Source organism: Alligator sinensis, unplaced genomic scaffold, assembly GCF_000455745.1.
Source record: "Alligator sinensis unplaced genomic scaffold, ASM45574v1 scaffold215_3, whole genome shotgun sequence".
Taxonomy (NCBI): Eukaryota; Metazoa; Chordata; order Crocodylia; family Alligatoridae; genus Alligator; species Alligator sinensis.
Window position 1 is genome coordinate 772,933 of NW_005842175.1, and position 19,977 is coordinate 792,909.

Here is a 19,977-nt window from a genome sequence, read left to right on the forward strand (position 1 = left end):
TGGCTGTGCAGTGACGTCAGCCAGTGCCTTCAGTACCCTCGGATGGAGCTCATCCGGGCCTGCTGACTTAAACGCATCCAGTCCTTCCAAGTGACTGCACCATCTCAGGGTCAATGCTTGGTGGTCTGGCACCCTGCTATTGTCTCTCTATGATCCCATTGTAAGACTTGTCTTGCCTCTTGTTTAGGAACACTCAGGCAAAGAACTCATTGAGGAGTTCAGCCTTGTGCCCCCTGGCTCAAAGTCTAGTTGGCAGCCAGTATCAAGTGGACTGCCCAGGGGATCAGTCCTGGGGCCGGTTTTGTTCAATGTCTTCATCAATGACCTGGGAGATGGCATAGAGTGCACCCTCAGCAAGTTTGCAGATGACACCAAGCTGGGGGGAGTAGTAGATATGCTGGAAGGTAGGGCTACGGTTCAGAGTAACCTCAACAAATTGGAGGATTGGACAAAAAAAAAATCTCATGAGCTTCCACAAGGATAAGTGAAAAGTCCTGAACTTCGGACAGAACAATCCCATGCACCAGTACAGGCTGGGGGCTGACTGGCTGGGCAGCAGCTCTGCAGAAAAGGACCTGGAGGTTACAGTGGGCAATATGCTGAAAATGAGTCACCAGTGTGCCCTTGTTGTCAAGAAGGCTAACGGCACACTGGGCTCCATTGGTAGGAGTGTTGCCAGCAAGTCAAGAGAAGTGATTCTTCCCCTCTATTCAGCACTGGTGAGGCCACATCTGGAGTACTGTGTCCAGTTTTGGGCCCCCACTATAGAAAGGATGTGGACAAATTGGAGAGAGTCCACTGGAGGGAACAAAAATGGTTAGGGGGCTCGGACACATAATTTATGAGGAGAGGTTGAGGGAACTGGGTTTATTTATTCCAGAGAAGAGAAGACCGGGGGTGGGGGTGGGATTTAATAGCAGCCTTCAACTACCTGAAGTGGGGTTCAAAAGAGGATGGAGCTGGACTGTTCTCAGTGGTGGCAGATGACTGAACAAGGAGCAGTGGTCTCAAGTTGCAGCAGGGGAAGTTTAGGTTGGATAGTAGGTAGAATTTTCTCACCAGAAGGGTAGTAAAACACTGGAACAGCTTTCCCAGAGTGGTTGTGCAATCTTTGTCCTTGGAGGTTTTTAGGACCCAGCTAGAAAAAGCTTTGGCTGGGGTGATCTAGTTGGGGATGGTCCTGCTTTGACCAGGGGGTTGGACTAGATGACCCCCTGAGTTCTCTTCCAACCTTAATTTTCTATAACTCTATGATTCATGTCTGTCTCCTCCTGATGTGTCCTCCAGGGTGGGAGGGAATGTTGCTTGCTGATGCTGTCTCAGCTCTGCTCTTAGACTGCTCCCCATGCAGGTCCCATCTCTCGACTACGGAGTTGTGCTGTGGTTTGATGCCTATGCGCTCAGGAGGCAGACGCATGACCTGCCGTGCACTCAGGGCCAGTGGATTATTCAGAACAGAAGGTGTGCAATCATATTCTCGCTCATTTCTCACCCTCCATTTTCCCATTCCTGAATAGCTTTGCTGCAAGTTGAATTGTCCCACTGCTGTCTATTGTTCAGCCCAGTCCCTAGTTTGTTCTGGAAATCTTCACAAGCCATCTGCTCACTCCCACTCCATCATCTTATCTCAGCCTTTACCTTTAACTGCTCGCTATTGTGCTGATGCAACTTCCTTGCCTATATCTTTTTTTCAATTCTCTAATGACTCCTCCTTGTCCACAGACTCTGTCTATCTTGGTTAAGGCAGTGTGAAACTGCCTCAGCTCAGTATCTCCAAGATCAGGGGAAACATCCTCAGCAGTCTCCAGCTTCGTTATCAACCTGCCTTCTTTATTTCATTGTTTGAATCAGACTTCCTAGTTTCCTCCTCTGTGTGTAACCTTGGCATCCTCCCACATCTCCAGTGTTTGCAAATCTGCCTATCACCACCTCTGCAATATTGTCTGTGTCTGCCATTGCCTTGAATCCACCTCCGCAGAGAGCTGCCACCCAGGCTCCATATCCTCCTGCTTTGACTGTAGTGACTTCCTTTTTTGAGGCCTCCCTAAGCCCACATGCCTTCATCTACTGGAAGTTGCTGCCTGCTTTCCCTCGTACACAGAAGCATGGGCACAGCATCCTCCTTCTCAAAGCCTTTCAGCTGGTTCTACACTTCTTGCAGAATCCTGTTCAAAATATCTTCTTTCTCTGGAGCCACCCCTGGCCTCTTTCTAGCCTACCTCATAGACTTCATCTCACCTGCTCATGAAGGCCTCAGCCACCTCATTGTCTCTGGGCTTGATCTAGAACTCCTTGAAATCAGTGGACATTAGGTCAGTGATGAACTCAGATGCACCACTACTGGCATAAGAGTTGTTTCACTATCCACTGAAACCTTCCTGGTTTTCCCCATCTCACCAACATACCCTCCATTTATCATTCTCCTTTGCCTGCCTTTTCACTCCTCTATCCCTATTTCATTTTTCTATTTAGCTCTTATTTCAAAATCAAAAGCCTTTAGAACATGGGTGAATAGCAAAATCTGTATAAATATGGGGGCTATACCCAGATAGGAGTTATTACTATGAGAACCTCCAAAGCCCATGGTGGCATGCTGGACTTTCACTGTAGTAACTAAGGGCAGAATCTGGGCCCATTCCTGTGTGACCCTTTTGAACCCATTTCTCCAGTTCTCTCCCTATGCCTCTCTTCTGTACCCAACTGCAAGGTGTTATCCCCAAACCTTTTCAGTGTTGCACATGCAGAACTATTGCATACCCGCCTTTCACTAACTTCAAATGGCCTTTGCCACAGCCTGCATTCCAGACTCCTACCATCTCTTCCTAGAATCTCTCCTTCACTTTCCTTTGACTCTGCCCATCTCTATGGCTGCTCCTATCACGTGTTTCCTTTTCTTTGCTCTTTTGGGGGTGGTTTCTACCCCAGTTACACCAGTGTTAATTCAGGGAGACACCACTTCTGTCACTGGAGAGGCTCTATCTGCTCAGCTGTTTAGTGGTGGGGCAGTGGAGAACCAAGCATGGTGCTGAATCCCCTACATGCTGACCAGGTTATCTTGTGTTCCCAAGGGTTTCCTTACTCTTTTCTCTATCTTTAACTTACATCCTCAAAACATATTGAGAATGTTTCCCCATCTCAGTTATTTGAATCCTTGAGGTTCTCTTCCCTTCAGAGCAATTGCCATTCCCAAAGTACTACAAAACCAACCAAACCAGTGCTGCTTTGCCCTCAAAGGCTACTTTCTTCCCCTTCAACCTCACCCTAAGATACCATGCTTGGTGTGTTTCCTTGTCAGGTTGTGTGGCCTGCGGACCCTGCAAGCTTATGCTGAAAGGATTCCAGTAGTGTCCTCTGCTGGCATCACCATCAGCTTCACCTCTCAGATCTCCTTGACTGGACCTGGCATGCAGGCTGCCTACAGCCTATACAACCAGTCAGATCGTAAGCATATGGCTTCTCACATCATCATGACACACTGTGAGGTGCAAAGCATCTTTCACAGCCATTCAAAATCTTTCTTATATCCCTGACTTGTGTCATGACACACAGGCACACACACACACACACACATATGCCTCTTGTGCATACAGGTGCACAAGCCACCCTGTGTCATGGACAAAAGTGCACATGCACACACCCACATACATGCACTATACACATGCATAATCTCATTTAGAGATCCCAGCACAAAGCATTCAATTACTCACACCACTTGCACAGATATCGAAGCACTGAACATACACACACCAGAGAGTTCATCTCCGTGTCTCTATTATGGAGCTGGCCTTGGCATTAGATGAAATGGCTTAGTTTATTTTCACATGAAATGGTTGTGTTTTGATCACAAAAGTTCTTAGTGACAACTGTCTCCTGCTCACCTTGGAAATCTGCAGATGTGAGATCCTGACTAGGATTCTGTAAAAGCCCCCAGGGAATCTATTCTATATTTCCCAGCCAGCCAGGCGCACAGTGGGACAGGTGCAGTGCTGGCGAGAGGGCGATTTCCTGGCTCCTGTCATATGACACACATGGAAGACAAAATAACCATGCCCCTGTTGCACAGCTCAGGTCTGTTTGCTCATTTGGGGACTGTACCCAGGGCATGCTGTGTGCCTATGCTGGCAGTGCAGTTGTGGTTAGAAAGCTCATAGATTCACACTCCACTCTCAAGTCACAGTATCTTGCTTTAGGAAGGTCCCTGGCACTGGGGACTTAACATTCCCTTGTGATTTTTCAGCCTGTCCCAGGGAGTTTCTCTGCTCTGTGAATGGCCTGTGTGTCCCAGCATGTGACGGGATCAAGGACTGTCCCAATGGACTGGATGAGAGGAACTGCGGTGAGTGATCCACTGTTCCCACCTCCCTGCTCCCATCTCTCCTCTCCTCAGGGATCTGCAGCTCAGTTTGACTCCCTTCTGCACAGAGCCTGGCACCCAGGTCTCTCAGGGAAAAGTCTGGGGGAAAATGGAAACCTTTGGGAGACCTGGCTACACCAGTCAAGTGTGTGAAAGTAACACAGGCATTTGCCTGGTGACAGCCTGCAGCTCAGTCAGGAGTTAAATCCATGATATCATGCACAGAAACTTCTTCCCCCACAGCCAGAAGGCAGTCGCTGTGAATAGACACACAACATGACTGCTATGGAGGGATTTACTCCAGACTTTACTCCACAGTCAATTGACTCCCTAGCAAGGAGCAAAGGCATGACCTCCCACATGGCTCAGCCCATCGCCTGCACTACAACCCAAGCCAATCAGCCCACCAGCTAGAGCCTTGGCTGCCCGTGATGTATGTGGCACAGTGAAGCTTTTTGTATTTGCAGAACATTGACAAATCTTTTCTCATTAAGTCACAGGGCTGCCCCATGGGGTGGGTATTATCAGTGTTCAAATTATTACAGATGAAGGAAGCAAACAGACAGTGAGCTCAGGTTATTAAACCAAGGCCACCCAGGCAGCCATGGGCAGAACTTGCTCTACAACCCAGGAGTTCTTGGCTCCTAATCCCATAGTCAGTTTATTGGACCATCCTGCCTGTAGGCAGCACTGCCAGTGAGTATTAGTCCTGGCACACAACACTTCCTCCCTGCTGTTCCAAGGTCTCGTATGAGGCTCAGAACTCTATACTCATAGGAGCACAAACACTGGATCTGATCCAAGGCCCATCCAATCCAATCTCCTGGGTCTGACAATGCCAGCACCAAATGCTTTGAGGAGGGACACCGTATCATGGAATATTATGGAATAGCATGTCCGTGGCAGACATTTCTTTCTAAAGCCATTGGTTAGTGCTTGGTTTATACCTTTAAGTATGAGAGAATATGTCCTTAATAGAGTTCTTTAAGGCCTAATGTTGCTGTAGATAGTCTCATTATCCACATAAATGTCTGATTCTTTCTTGAATCCTGTTAAGCTCTTGGCCTTAGGGATATCTTGTGGCAGTAAGTTCCATGGGTTAATTATGAATTGGAATTTTTTAAAAGGATTTTTCAGTATTAAATGCATTCACTTTCAGTTTCCACAAATGAGCCTTTGTTCTTGTATTTTTAAAAAGAGTAAATAGGAACTGCTTGATTTCCCTTCTCCGGGGAGTTTGTTATCATGTTTGCCTATTGTGTGCCCTCTTAATAGTCTTATGTCAAAATTAAACCATCTCCGTCTTTTATATCTCTATTCACATTGCCTCAAGTTATTCAATGCCTCTAATCATCTGACCTCTTTATATTTAATTATCACATAACTAATAATGTTATTGAGACAAGGTTTAGAGATCTCAGCCCCATTGTGTTTGGCACTGTACACATAGATGCATGCACACACACACTATAAGAAAACAATTCCTGCCAGAAAGAGCTTGAAGTCTTAAGTATCAGATAAAAGACAACAGGTAGCTAAGAAAACAGGCAGTGGCAAGCAAGTGGTAACCATGAGCAGTTGTGTTAACTATAACATACTGTATAGTCAGTGCTCACTGAGCCATTGTTGAGTATTTTGCCAGCATTGTAACAAAGATGGTTTTGAAGTAAAGAACTGAAGAAAGATTGTGTAGTGGCTTTGTGGTTTTCTGGCATTGCCCCAGAATTATGACATGGGATGGCTAAACCAGAGTCCTATGTTTCATAGAATCATAGAAAATTAGGGTAGGAAGGGACTTCAGGAGGACATCTAATCCAACCCCCTGCTCAAAGCAGGACCATTCCCGACTAGATCACCCCAGCCAAATCTTTTTCTAGCTGGGTGCTAAAAATCTCCAAGGACAAAGATTGCACAACCTCTCTGGGAAAGCTGTTCCAGTGTTTTACTACCCTTCTGGTGAGAAAATTCTACCTACTTTCCAACCTAAACTTCCCTTGCTGCAACTTGAGACCATTGCTCCTTGTTCTGTCATCTGCCATCACTAAGAACAGTCCAGTTCCATCCTCTTTTGAACCACCCTTCAGGTAGTTGAAGGCTGCTATTAAATCCCCCCTCAGTCTTCTCTTCTCCAGACTAAATAAGCCCAGTTCTCTCAGTCTCTCCTCAGAAGTTATGTGAGTTATGTACTCCAGCCCCAAACCATTTTTGTTCCCTCCAGTGGACTCTCTCCAATTTGTCCACATTTTTTCTATAGTTGGAGGGCCCAAACTGAACATAGTACTCCAGATGTAGCCTCATGAGTGCTGAATAGAGGGGAAGAATCACTTCCCTTGACCTACTGACAACACACCTACCAATGCAGCCCAGTATGTCATTAACCTTCTTTGCAACAAGGGCACACTGCTGGCTCATATTCATCTTATTGTCCACTGTAACCCCCAGGTTCTTTTCTGCAGAGCTACTGCCCAGCCAGTCAGCCCCAGCCTGTACTGGTGCATGGGATTGCTGTACCCTAAATGCAGGACTTTGCACTTCTTATTGAGCTTCATGAGATTTCTTTTCATTCAATCCTCCAATTTGTCAAGGTCTTTCTGAATCTTCGCCCTACGCTCCAGATCTCTCCAGCTTGGTGTTATCACTTGCTGTCATCTACGAACTTGCTGAGGGTGCACTCTATGCCATCTTCCCAGACATTGATGAAGACATTGAACAAAACTGGCCCCAGGACTGACCCCTGGGGCACTCCACTTGATACCAGCTGCCAACTAGACTTTGAGCCATTGATTACTACTCTCTGAGCCCGATGCTTCAGACAGTTTTCTATCAACTTACAGCCCATTCATACAGCCCATACTCCCTTAGCTTGCCTGTGAGAATGTTGTGGGAGACCATAGCAAAAGCCTTGCTAAGATCAAGGTACACCACATCCACTGGTCTCCCTGCATCCTCAGAGCCAGTCATCTCATCATAAAAGGCAATCAGGTTGGTCAGGCATGACTTGCCCTTGGTGAATCTATGCTGACTGTTCCTAATCACTTTCTTCTCCTTCAAGTGCTTAGAAATGGATTCCTCGGGGATCTGCTCCACGATTTTTCCAAGGACTGAGGTGTGGCTGACTGGTCTGTAATTCCTTGGACCCTCCTTTTTCCTTTCCTTAAATATAAGCACTAGGTTTGCCCTTTTCCAATCATCTGGGACCTCTCCTGACCACTGTGAGTTTTCAAAGATAATGGTCAGCAACTCTGCAATCACATCAGCCAACTCCCTCATCACCCTCGGGTGCATTCCATCTGACCCTATGGACTTCTATATGTCCAGCTTTTCTAAATAATCCCTAAACTGTTCTTTCACCACTGTTGGTTGCTCACCTCCTCCCGAACTGTGCTGCCCAGTTCAGTAGTCTGGGAGCTGACCTTGCCTGTGAAGACTGAGGAGAAATAGGCACTAAGTACATCAGCCTTTTCTGCATCCTCTATCACAAGGTTGCCTCCTCAGTAAGGGACCCACACTGTTCCTGATCCTCCACTTTCTACTGCCATATTTGTAGAAACCCCTCATGTTACCATTCACATCCCTTGCTAGCTGCAACTCCAATTGTGCTTTGGCTTTCCTGACTTCATTCATGTGTGCCTGAGCATTGCTCTTATATTCTTCCCTACTTATTTGTCCAAGTTTCCACTTCTTATAAGTTTCCTTTTTTTGATTTAGTTTACTGAAGAGTTCCCTACTAAGCCAAGCAGATCTTCTGCCATACTTACTAGTCTTCCTGAATATTGGGATGGTTTGTTCCTGCACTCTCAGTAAGACTTCTTTCAAGTACAACCAGTTCTCCTGGACTCCTCTCCCCCTCAGCCTGGCTTCCCAGGGGATCCTGCCCTTGAGTTCCCTGAGCAAATTGAGTTTCTATCAAACGGTGCCCCACTTTTTTTTATAAAGGCATCATAATAATATTTTTGCATTGCTCTTATTCCTGTGCTTCTTACATTCTAACACAAACAGTCAATATACAAAGAGTAAATAGGGGCAAGTACTTACTATGATGCAGCTGATGTACTGTAATTATCAGGTATTACCCCACAGAAAGTGACAGCTAAACCAGGAAGCTTACCCCTAAATGAAACAGGGCTAAGTTACCCCAGTTAAGCTTTCACTTACTGTGGAGTAAAAGTAAGCAGACAAACGGTAACTGTGCCTCAGCTGCTGAGTGGTAGGTTCCATTTCCCCTTCGATTCATTGCAGTGGGATTGTCTGTTAGTACCTGCCCATCTACCTTTCTAAGCCCTGCTGTGCTATGACTAGAGACTTCCACTGAGCCATTCCCAATGACACCCAGGCCTTTCTTCCATGCTCTGTTAGTGAGTTTAAAATCCAGTTAAATGTAAAAGTAGTTAAAATCATTCCTTCCTACATTCACTGCTTTGCATGCATTAGCAACTGGCTTTACCTGCTTTGTACATTGCCTATCCCCCAGTCCTGTCAGGGGCTTCTGCTCTTCCAGTCTTCTCTAGTCTCGACTCACCCAGACAGTGTTGTGGCCCTTGCGTATTTTGCCACCTCCCTGACCCCTGATCATTGACAACTGTATTAAACACTAGTCCTTGCACAGCACTGAGGCCTGGGGCACAACACTCTGGGCATGTCTACACATGCATTTACTCCAGCTTAAATTTACTGTGCAGTAAGTTACTTCACAGTAAACAGAAATAGGCCGGCGTCTACACATGCAGGCATTAATGTGCATTAATGCTGTGTGTGGAATCACCTGGGACTAAAGTTAGTCCCAAGTCAGTCCACACACACAGTGTTACTGTGTAGTAAGGAGTCTACATGTGTGTTACTGCACAGTAACTAATTGGGTGTAAATTTGATACCTGCATGATACAGTATCAAATTTATACTCAAGTCAGTGTAAGTTGCCATAGTTACTGTGCAGTATGGGCATGTAGGTGTAAACACATGCCCATATTTTTTATGACACCATAACAGTGCTCTGCTAACGCTCTTTATTTCCGGTGCTCAGTCCTCTCCTGTCTTCTCTTAACTACAAATGATCAGTCTCAGTTAGAAAAAAGGGCTTTGTGATGGGCACAAATGGGTGACGAGGGTGAGATCCAGTTTTTTGCCAGGATTCCAGAAGCAAAGCAGGATAGTCTCTTAATACCCTATATAATTCAAGTCCCTTTCTCCTGCTAAGTAAATGTCGTATAACTTTTCAGTTAGAATCTACTTGTCGCTAATGGTGGGTGTTGCATTGAGAAAAGAGGCTGCAACTTGCCATTCTCTTCTGAAACCCTCCTATTTCCTTCTTGTGCTTTGGTAGTGTGCTCTGCAACATTCCAGTGTCAGGAAGACAGCACCTGCATAGATTTCACAAAGGTCTGCGACGGTCGCCTGGACTGTGTCAACGGGAGCGACGAGGAGCAGTGCCATGAAGGTAGGGCAGGAAGGTCCCTGGGGTTGCAACAAGGTTCTCTTCTGAAATGCATACCCTACCATCTAACTTGAGCTATTGATAACCTTCTACTCTGAGCTCCCAATAAATGACAGTGGCTGCCAGTAAACACCACAGAACTGATAGCTATATTTTCTCTCTGAACCAAACACAAAACACTGTGGTATTTCTAAAGCAGCCCTAGATAGGAAGCTTTATGCTATGAGTTTAGGGCAGGGGTGGGCAAATTCTGGCCCACAAGCCAGACTGGGCCTGCAGTAGACTCCATTTCCCAGTAGCCCCTGCCTGCATCACTATGGCCAGTTTCCATGAGATCCCAGGAGTGGTGGAGCCGTGACAGCATAGGACCAGGGTGTACATGGAGACTGGCCCCAGCATTGCTGGAAGGGTGCGACTGGGTGGGAAGAGGTTCTGGGCTGGGATCTTGCAGCAGTGAAGCGTGATCCAGAGCTGGGGCAGAGCTGCAATCTGCTGCCCACACACTCCAGGCAGGGGCATGCGGGCAGCGAATTGCAGCTCTGCCCCAGCTCCGGACCACACTGGCACCGCTGCAAGATCCCAGCCCTAGCCCCAGAGCAGCTCCGTGCCCATCTGCTTGTGCTGCCAGTACTGCTGGGGCCAGTCTCCATGGAAACCCCAACCCTGTGCCGTTATGGCCCCACCTCTCTTAGAGTCTCCATGGAAACCCGGGCAGGGGCTGCTGGGAAATGAAGTCCAGCCACCAGCCAAATCTGCCATTTTTTTGGTTTAGGGATTCACCAAGGCAGAAGGCTGAGATTTCTCCCACATCCTCCACTGAATAAACTCCTCTTCTCACTTAGCTCTCCCCCTGACTCTTCCTTCCACTTACATCCTTGCAGATGTTCCCTGCGGGTCATTCACCTACCAATGTGCAGATGGGTCCTGTGTGAAGAAACCCAACCCTGAGTGTGACTCGGTTGCAGATTGCAAGGACCTGTCTGATGAGAAGAACTGTGGTGAGGAAGGACTAATGTTGCCTTACACAAAGTCAGGGCATTCTGCCAAGCACTGCTAGGGGGAGGTCCCATTATCAGACAGGAAGGAAGCTCATTCAACCAATGTTCAGGTTGGCACTTGTTGGAGTCTTGGTGGCCAGTAATGTGGCACCAGCTTGAGAAGGCTCCCACTGATAGAACATGAGCCAGCCCTAAACAGGCACTGCTGAGAGGAAGCTCAGAGTCCTTGCATCCCAGCATAGCCAATTGGACATATCTGGACAGGGAAGATAATGCAGAGTGATTACACTTTCCTGTGACAATCATCAGGATAAACCTCAAATGGGAATTCTCACTAGCATAGCTGTTGACTGTGTAGAACATGCCCCACACTGCATGTGAGGCAAAGATGGCAGGGCATAAACAGAGAACTGGGAAGTCAGTAAAGCAAAAGAGAGGGTCTGATATGATGTGTGGTGATGTCTTCTCCTCCACCACATGGTAGATGCCTTTCATAATTCCTTCTTAGACTGTGGATTACAAACCTCATTAAACCGGATCGTGGGTGGCATCGACACTCTAGAAGGGGAGTGGCCGTGGCAGGCTAGCCTGCAGATCCGTGGACGCCATATTTGTGGTGGAACACTCATTGCTGACCGCTGGGTGGTCTCAGCTGCCCACTGCTTCCATGATGAAAGGTAAGTGATACAGAAGGAATGTTGGGCAGGAAATTGGCATCAGAGGGCTTTCAAAGTACCACGGACATGAGCCGTTTGGGCCTTAGCCTTATCCTAGTTGTGGTGCACAATGACCACAGAGTTTTGTATGAAGGACAAACTCAGCTCAATAGTGCTCTGGGAAGTCCAAATGGAGATGCCTGTGCCTGTGATGGGGACAGGACCATAGCAGAGAGCTGGGGGGAAAACTATAGTAGGGAGGAGTCTTACTCAGATCCCATCCACCCAATGCTTACCCCTGGTGGCCATCATTAATAGCCCTGTCCCTCTCAGGAACACTGAAAATACAGGGGACTCAGCTTCCCCAGCGATCTTCCCCATGTTCCTTTTTTTTTTATTTTCGCATTTCTGATTTTCTGACCCTCTCCTTCCTCTTCTTCTCTATCACTCTCCTTTGCAAGGCTCTATGCCTTGTCTATCTTCCTCATCAAAGCAAATGTTTTTCTCCCCTGCGCTCCTAGACTGGCTTCCCCATCCATCTGGACTGTCTACTTGGGCAAGTACTTCCAGAACACCAGCAGCTACAATGAGGTGTCCTTCAAAGTGAACCGCCTCCTCCTGCACCCATACTATGAGGAAGACAGCCATGACTATGATGTGGCCTTGCTCCAGTTAGACCACCCAGTTATCATTTCACCCTTCATCCGGCCTATATGCCTGCCTGCCCGCACCCACCTTTTTGAACCTGGTCTCCGTTGCTGGATCACTGGATGGGGGGCCCTCAAAGAAGGAGGTATGTTGCAGGGCATTAGCTGATCTCGTTCTATACTCCTCAAGGTTAGGGCTGGGCACAACCCAGTCCATGAACTGAATACAGCATCCTTCTTTATGATCTCTGGTAAAATGAGGGTTTTGTATTGTACAGGGCCTGGTTGCAGGCACAAAATACAGGAGGACAGACAGGGACACTGGAGACTCAAGAAAAGCCTGAAACAGATATATGTGGACAGCCACATGAGCATCCTTCTGGAGCTAGGGTATACTTGTGGGTGCAGGCGGGAAGGGCATACCCAGGCCTGTCCTGGCCAGGACTCACTGCTCCCATAGTGTAGATAAGCCCTTTTTATCTCTCCTGAGCTTGGCTCTATTTCTCAGTAGCAGAATCAAGAAGTAGGGCACAGAAGGTCTTGTAGTCAGGAGCTTTCAGACTTCCTAAAAATGTATCACAGCATGGCCTTCTGTAAATAACCTCACTCTTAATTTAACCCTTTAGCTCTAAAAGTTTGAATGGGCCTGCACTAGGTGACAGATGGAATATTTGGGTGAATCCTGCCTCCAACCTGTATAGCAATATGCTATAATGCCACGATGGCAGCCTCCCAGCTTTGCTTGAGAACTAATTTATGGGCATAATATTAAAGGCACAGAGGGCAGCTAGATGCCCAACTCACATTGAAAGTCTCCTCTCACGCTGTCTGCCTCTGGTCTCACAGGCCTTAAGGGCCTATAACTACTTTAACTACAGACATCTGTCTCCTCCTGTCCTGTGCAGTCTCCTTCGACATTGTCACATCTTCACATGCCCCTTGCAGATCAGGTCTTAATGTTATTTTCCTGTCATTGCCTTGGTTTGTCTCGAAATCAGATACCCTCTACCTCAGCTTCTACAATCTGCCTCACATGCTTTCTTTCATCAGTTTTCACGATATGCCCTGAGCATTTCATTCTCTACACACGTATCTTGCTCAAGACATCGGGTCTTTTGTAAAGGCCCACAAGCTCTTGATTACATCTCCATACTCCATTTTTTTATATGGCACCAAATACTTTCCTTAGCACCTTATTTTCAACCACTTGCAGCCTTTTTCCATTTGCCTTTGGCAGCATCCAGGATTCACATCCATATAAAAGAACAGGTTAAACAATTGTACTATAAAGAAAGTCTCCTAAATAAATAAATACCACTTCAATGCTGAGACAGTCCCAGTCATGACATTGTGGCATCACATTGCTCCAGTGTGGAATAGTGTTGCTGCAAGGATCTGGAACAAGTTCCCTTGAGTAAAGTCAAAGAACATTCCAACTCTGAGACCCATGAAACATAAATGGAGAACATATAGACTTGTGTCTTTTCTTCCAATTAATATTATACAACACAGCCTCAATCTACGTTGCAACAGGTACCTTTTAGCTCCCCCTAGTGCATCATCACATTTTATCAAACAAAATAATTGCAAATGGATGCAGCATCACAATAGCACAAGATTCAGGACAGATATGAGATTACAATTATCTGGGCTTGCAGATTAGACTCATAAATGTACAAAAGAGAAGGAGTATTGAAGTGCACAGGTGTCCTGCTCTAGAGCTGATCTCAGCAGGAGGGTTTTGGACTGAAGACCCATTAAGGGGTCTTTGATCAGCAAGTAGAACATGGAGGATCTTTTCTTAGCATCATTATTTTTGCAGACCCATGTGAAGAACCATGTGTATTCACAGAGTTTTACAAACATAACCCTTCCCAACAATAGAATAGTCTTCCATGAGAAGTAGCAGAAACCTTGATTTAAGATTTCAGAATTAACTAGTGATTTTGGGCACCCAAATTAAGATGCTTTAAAGAGATCTGATTTTCAGAGGCCAGTATCTGTGCACTTTCTGAAATTTAGGTCTCTTTGGGGTGTTTTAAGCTAAGCATCCTAAAACAGAGGTATTTTAAATCATTCATCCCTTTGTAAGAAAGGAGGCCCCCATCATTTAACGTGTTAAATTAGTTTGGACAAAACTCTAGCAAATATATAGTAAGAACCAACCCTAACATTCATAAATTCATAGATGTTAGGGTCAGAAGGGACCTCAGTAAGTCGTTGAGTCCAACCCCCTGCCCTGGGCAGGAAAGAGCGCTGGACAGAGTAGGGAACAGAGGGAACAGAGTAGGTGATCTACAGGAAAACGGCTTTCCCACTTACTAGGTATAATTCTCTGACAGGGAAATCTCTGAAGAAAAGGTCCAAATTTAGGCCTCTTGTAGGCAGGTGCAACTCCATTTAGTTCAAAAGTACTGTCTCCATGTATAGCGGATCACAAGGGTGGCCCAAACTCCTTGTTAAAGAGTTCACAGTTTAATTTAGAAAGAGAGATATGAAAAACAGGGAAACAACTCAGAAGGTAATGAGAGGATGATGTTAGAGAACTGATCACTGTCAGGTAGGGCAGCTTTGTGAAGGGAATGGTAAGGAGGAAAGGAAGCTCCTTTGCAGGGTACAAAGTCTGGAACTATTCTAAACACATGATGAGATGCTTGCAGCAGAAAGGGCGGTACAGGGGAAGAAATGGAGCAGAGGGCAAGAAAAGCAAATGGAGATCCATAATGAGAGACGGTGGAGAAGAATTCGGGAAACCTAAGGTAAGAGGACTGAGAAAGGGAAGGGCCACATTGGCCCAGATGTGTTTCTGCACCAATGGATTTCTCTCATTCAGGGGCTAATGCAGCTCTGTAGAACCATCACAACCTTTGTCCCTGGTGAAATGGTCACTCCAGGACACAGAAATGCCAGCATAAAGTTTCACCCTCCCACCTGCTCTGATGTCTCCTGAATAGAGCTAATTGGAATACTGACAGAGATTTAGAAATTTCACAAAAAACAGCATCTGATGACGGGAGCTTGGGCTCACAAAAACTCCTACTACAGATCCCTGACTGAGTTAGTCAATAAGGTACAAATCCACCCTATTGTCTACCAAAGCTTTTGTCAGAGAGATTCTACTCCTTTTTTATCACAACCTTGACTGGAAAACTTTGCTCTGAATCAAGTGGAGCAGGGTCTTGAAACGGAGTCTCCACCGCCTTCCCAGGCCACGTGGAGCCAAAATAAATTTCAAAACCTCAGAAGCTGCTGCAAAATGGAATTGTCATTATCCAGACAGCTCTGCTCCCTGCATGCCCCACCAGGTGTACAGTGATGTTAAATACAGCCCACCATACAGAGCTTTGTTGGGGAGGGAGGAGCTTGAACTGACCCTAAAAGATGAAAAGCCCATGTTGGGTTCAGGGAGAGGGGAACAATGAATGCAAGTGGAGGACAGGAAGATGAGTTGCATGGCAGCTCTTTGGACAAACTGGAGACAGAGAGAGTCAGGACATGTGCAGTGGTTTAGGGGGATAACAGGAAGGCTCATCTGCTACTCACATGCCAGTCTTGTGTTTTGCACCCAGGCCACATCAGTAACGTCTTGCAGAAGGTAGATGTGCAGCTGATCCAGCAGGACATCTGCAGCGAGACCTATCACTACAAGATCTCTCCCAGAATGCTGTGTGCTGGCTACCACAAGGGCGAGAAGGATGCCTGCCAGGTGACTGAGGAGACATAGGGTGCTCCCACCATATGACAGGATTGCCTAGCATCCTGCGGGTGAGGGATGGGAGGAGGTTCCTTCTGGCAGAACATGCTCCATAGCCTTAAATAAGGGACCTGACAATGGCAAGAGCTGATGAGTAGAATAACCCCTCCACCCCAACTGTCAGCCACCTAACTCTCCCCATCCTCACCCTCCAGTTACAAGAGCAGAAATTTATCTTCTCAGTTCCTTAGGGTGATGTCCAGTCTCCCAGGAGACTACATCTTGGTGATGTAGCCTTACGAGAGCCACACCAACCCCCTCGGGAAGTTTATTCACTTTTTCCTCAGTGTCTGCACTGTATTTAGGATTGCTGGTGACAGAAATACAGCTTCAATGTTCCCTCTTTCATTCCAGCCCATTATATCCTCGCTCTTAGCTCCTCCTTTACATTCCTTTTGAGCAACAATCACCACCTCATTCCTTTGGAGGAGGTTCCCGTCATTCCTCCCAATCCCAGACCCTACCTTACATCAAATGCAACTGCCTTTTCCTTCATTATTCTACATTCCCCAATCATTGTGACTGGTCCCACTCATTGTAGGATCCAGCTCAAATTTGTCAGCTTCAAAGACTCCTGTGGACTTGCTCCAGCCTGTTTCCTCCTGGGATTTGCATTGACTGGAAGAATAAATGTAAGATAGAAAGCATCTAATAGCTGGTTGGAGAAGTAGGACCCACACTCTCAAGGATGTGCTAGCAGCTAACATCAGTTCTCATAAGCCTTTGGTTTCTCGTTCTCTGGTGCACCTCTCTGCCTGAGGTACAAATCTCTGTGGTAGATACTGCAGACACCTCAGGTACTGGGATGGAGCAGTGGATTGTAGCTACTCAATGGGGCCTGACCAGGAGATGAAGAAAGGGTAATGCATTGTCAAAAAGGTTGTAAGGTCATTGTTCTCCAGCACCATCACTGTAGAAACCTGATTGCCCTTTCTTTCCTTTTCCCTCTCCAGGGCGATTCTGGAGGTCCCCTTGTCTGCAAGGAGCCCAGTGAGAGGTGGTTCCTAGCTGGCCTGGTGAGCTGGGGGCTAGGATGTGCCCGTCCAAATTATTACGGGGTCTACACCAGGATTACGCAGGTGCTGGGCTGGATGAAGCAGACGATGAGCTGAGGAGTGTCTGCCTGTGCCTTCCCCATCCATTATGTCCTCTTGACACTGGTCATTTTATCTCCAGTGCTGGGAAAGAGACTTTATTTCAAAGTGTTGTCAGGGTTGGGAGGCCTGCAGCCTTCAGTGTGAACTCAAAGATAATATGTAGCAGAGGAAAACTAAGGAGAAGTACCAGAAGTCCCCCCTGCTCTTCTCAAGAAATGTCCATTTTTTTATTAAGGTCAAGCACACAAAGAGCCAGGGCTATGGTGCATTCTGCAGGGGGGGCAAGGGAGCATAGGTTCCTAGGGTTCCTGGACAGATGTTTTCTGGTTAAGTTACTGGAGGGGAAGGCATGGGCGAACTCCATGATTCATTCCCCATCCCAATGCTGGAACACTTGCCGAAAGAAAATCATACTGATGTAGCTAGAGCTGAGATCCCCATAACTGTGAAAACAATCTGCTTCTCTCTGTCCCTTCCTGTCATTCATCCTTCTCTTTCCCCTTCCCCCTTGCCTTACACCTCCTTCCCGTACTAATTGCTGCTTTTCTTAGCTAGAGCATGTGGCTAGGGTTCAGCTGTGCAACTGTTATGTATCAGTGCCTCAGGTCAGGAGACCATCGCTATGCCCTTGTGTGTTGCTGCATCTCTCCTGTAATAGCACCACCCTCTTTTGCTGCAGTTGGACTCCTTCAGGCAGAGTTCCTGGCCATCTGAGAAGCCTCCTTCCCAGTTCTGTGAATTAATTTAATACTTTTAACACAAAGATCTTCCTTCAGTTCCATCCTCAGAGCCCAACTGGTCAATGAATGAGGGGAGAGGTCGCGGACTGGGTACTTTAGATGGTGATTGCTATGTATTTATAAAGAAATATTATGGGCCACTCTCTAGAACTGGAAATAAAATGGATTATTTTTTGCTCTACATTTCCTTTCTCTGTTTAACTTTTCCTGGGTAAAGACTGCATCTTTCTGCCCTGAATTCCATGTGCAGCAACTTTATAGGAATGGATTAGGGTGCAAACCTCAAGGAGAAAGCCACCTCCTTCTCATCTAATGAAGACAGCCATCTCCCTCCCATCTACATCCTGGGTCCACTCTGGACATCTGGTCTTCTAGGTAGGTGCTCAGACAGTGGTCATTATTGTGGTGTGAGCCTCAACAGGAAGAGCTTCTCCCATCGACCCTGTTGCACATACTTAGAAAATGCCACACAGACAGTAAAGTATGGTGTGGCCAGGCTCCCTTTGACTGTAAGAAATTCTCTGCCACTTTATCTAGGGTCCAGGAGAGCTTCCCTTTCCACATCTCAAACTGGAGGACAGTGAGTGTTCAGTAACTATTCCTGGTTAAGACCAGGAGATGACAGGAGGTTCTTTGCCTCCATATTTCTGAGCAAGGACCGGGACAACTCCCCCACTAGGATTACGGACAGGCTCAGAGCACACGATGCCATGCCTAGGGTCAGGGACGATCTAGTTAGGGAACTCTTGAAGGGACTGGACGTGTATAAATCACCAGGTCTGAATGCTCTTCATCCGAGGGTACTAAGGGAATTGGCGGAGGTCATAGCAGGGCCCCTGGCACAGCTGTATGAGTGCTTGTGGTGCTCTGGCCACGTCCCAGGGGACTGGAAAAGGGCCAATGTGGTCCCCATTTACAAGAAGGGGAGAAGGGAGGACCTGGGTAACTATAGGCCAGTTAGGCTTACCTTGGTTCTTGGGAAGACCTTTAAGAAAATTATCAAGGAACACGTCTGCAGAGGCCCAGCATGGGAGGTAATGCTTAGGGGCAACCAACACCGGTTCACTGCAGGCAGATCCTGCCTGACTAACCTTGTTTCCTTTTACGACCAGGTCACAAAGTCCTTGGATACGGGTGTTGAGGTGGATGTTGTCTACCTGGACTTCAAGAAGGTCTTTGACACTGTTTCTCACCCCATTCTCATAAAAAAACTAGGCGACTGTGGCATTGATGTCTACACAGTCAGATGAGTGGCATATTGGCTCAATGGTCGCACCCAGAGAGTGGTGGTGGACAGGTCATTTTCAACCTGGAGGGATGTGGGCAGTGGAGGTCCTTGTACCCAGAAAGTGGTGGTGGACAGGTCATTTTCGACCTGGAGAGATGTGGGCAGTGGAGTCCCCAGAGCTCGGTCCTCAGGCCTGTGCTATTCAACATCTTTGTCAGTGACTTGGAAGTGGGCGCGGAAAGCATGCTGTCCAGATTCGCTGATGACACAAAGATGTAGAGCAAGATGGGCACACTGGAGGGGAGGGACAGAATCCAGCTAGATCTAGACAGGTTACAGAGGTGGGGGGATGAGAATAGGATGGAATTCAATGCAGACAAGTGCAAGGTGCTGCATCTAGGGAGAAGGAACCAGCAACACACGTATGGGCTGGGGAACACCCTTCTCAACAACACAGTGGCTGAAAGGGATCTTGGAGTCATTGTTGACTCCAGGGTGGACGTGAGTCGCCAATGTGAGGAAGCGGTCAGTAAGGCTAACCGCACCTTGTCGTGCATCTACAGATGCATCACAAGCAGGTCCAGGGAGGTGATCCTTCCCCTCTATGCGGCGCTGGTCAGGCTGCAGTTGGAGTACTGTGTCCAGTTCTGGGCACCGCGCTTCAAGAGGGATGTGGCTAACCTTGAGAGGGTCCAGAGGAGGGCCACTCGAATGGTCAGAGGGCATCAGGGCAGGCCCTACGAAGATACACTAAAAGGCTTGAATCTATTCAGCCTCCACAAGAGAAGACTGAGAGGGGATCTGGTGGCCATCTATAAACTCACCAGGGGGGACCAGCAGAAAATAGGTGAGGCTCTGTTCCCCCAGGCACCACCTGAGATAACAAGGAATAACAGCCACAGATTGATTGAGACCAGGTTCAGAATTGATATCAAGAAGCATTACTTTACAGTCAGGGCTGCCAGGCTCTGGAATGGGCTCCCAAGGGAGGTGGTGCTCTCCCCTACCTTGGTGGTCTTCAGAAGGAGGTTGGATAGATATCTGGTTGGGGTGTTATGATCCCAGCGCTCGT

The 19,977-nt window shown here is 47.1% G+C and overlaps 2 protein-coding genes across 2 annotated transcripts in view; one reads left to right on the plus strand and one right to left on the minus strand.

The window, feature by feature from the left end:
• TMPRSS6 (transmembrane serine protease 6) overlaps positions 1-16,952 on the plus strand; it is a 36,793-nt gene extending 19,841 nt beyond the window's left edge. Inside the window, exons 9-17 of the mRNA XM_025206892.1 lie at positions 1,352-1,461; positions 3,296-3,441; positions 4,238-4,336; positions 9,675-9,788; positions 10,667-10,783; positions 11,292-11,460; positions 11,961-12,232; positions 15,656-15,792; positions 16,794-16,952. Of these exons, the coding sequence (XP_025062677.1) occupies positions 1,352-1,461; positions 3,296-3,441; positions 4,238-4,336; positions 9,675-9,788; positions 10,667-10,783; positions 11,292-11,460; positions 11,961-12,232; positions 15,656-15,792; positions 16,794-16,952 (1,323 nt within the window). The remainder of the gene's footprint in view (positions 1-1,351; positions 1,462-3,295; positions 3,442-4,237; positions 4,337-9,674; positions 9,789-10,666; positions 10,784-11,291; positions 11,461-11,960; positions 12,233-15,655; positions 15,793-16,793) is intronic.
• The window catches only part of KCTD17 (potassium channel tetramerization domain containing 17), a 37,152-nt gene that overhangs the window by 7,115 nt on the left and 10,060 nt on the right, over positions 1-19,977 (minus strand). The gene's annotated exons all lie outside the window — the stretch shown is intronic.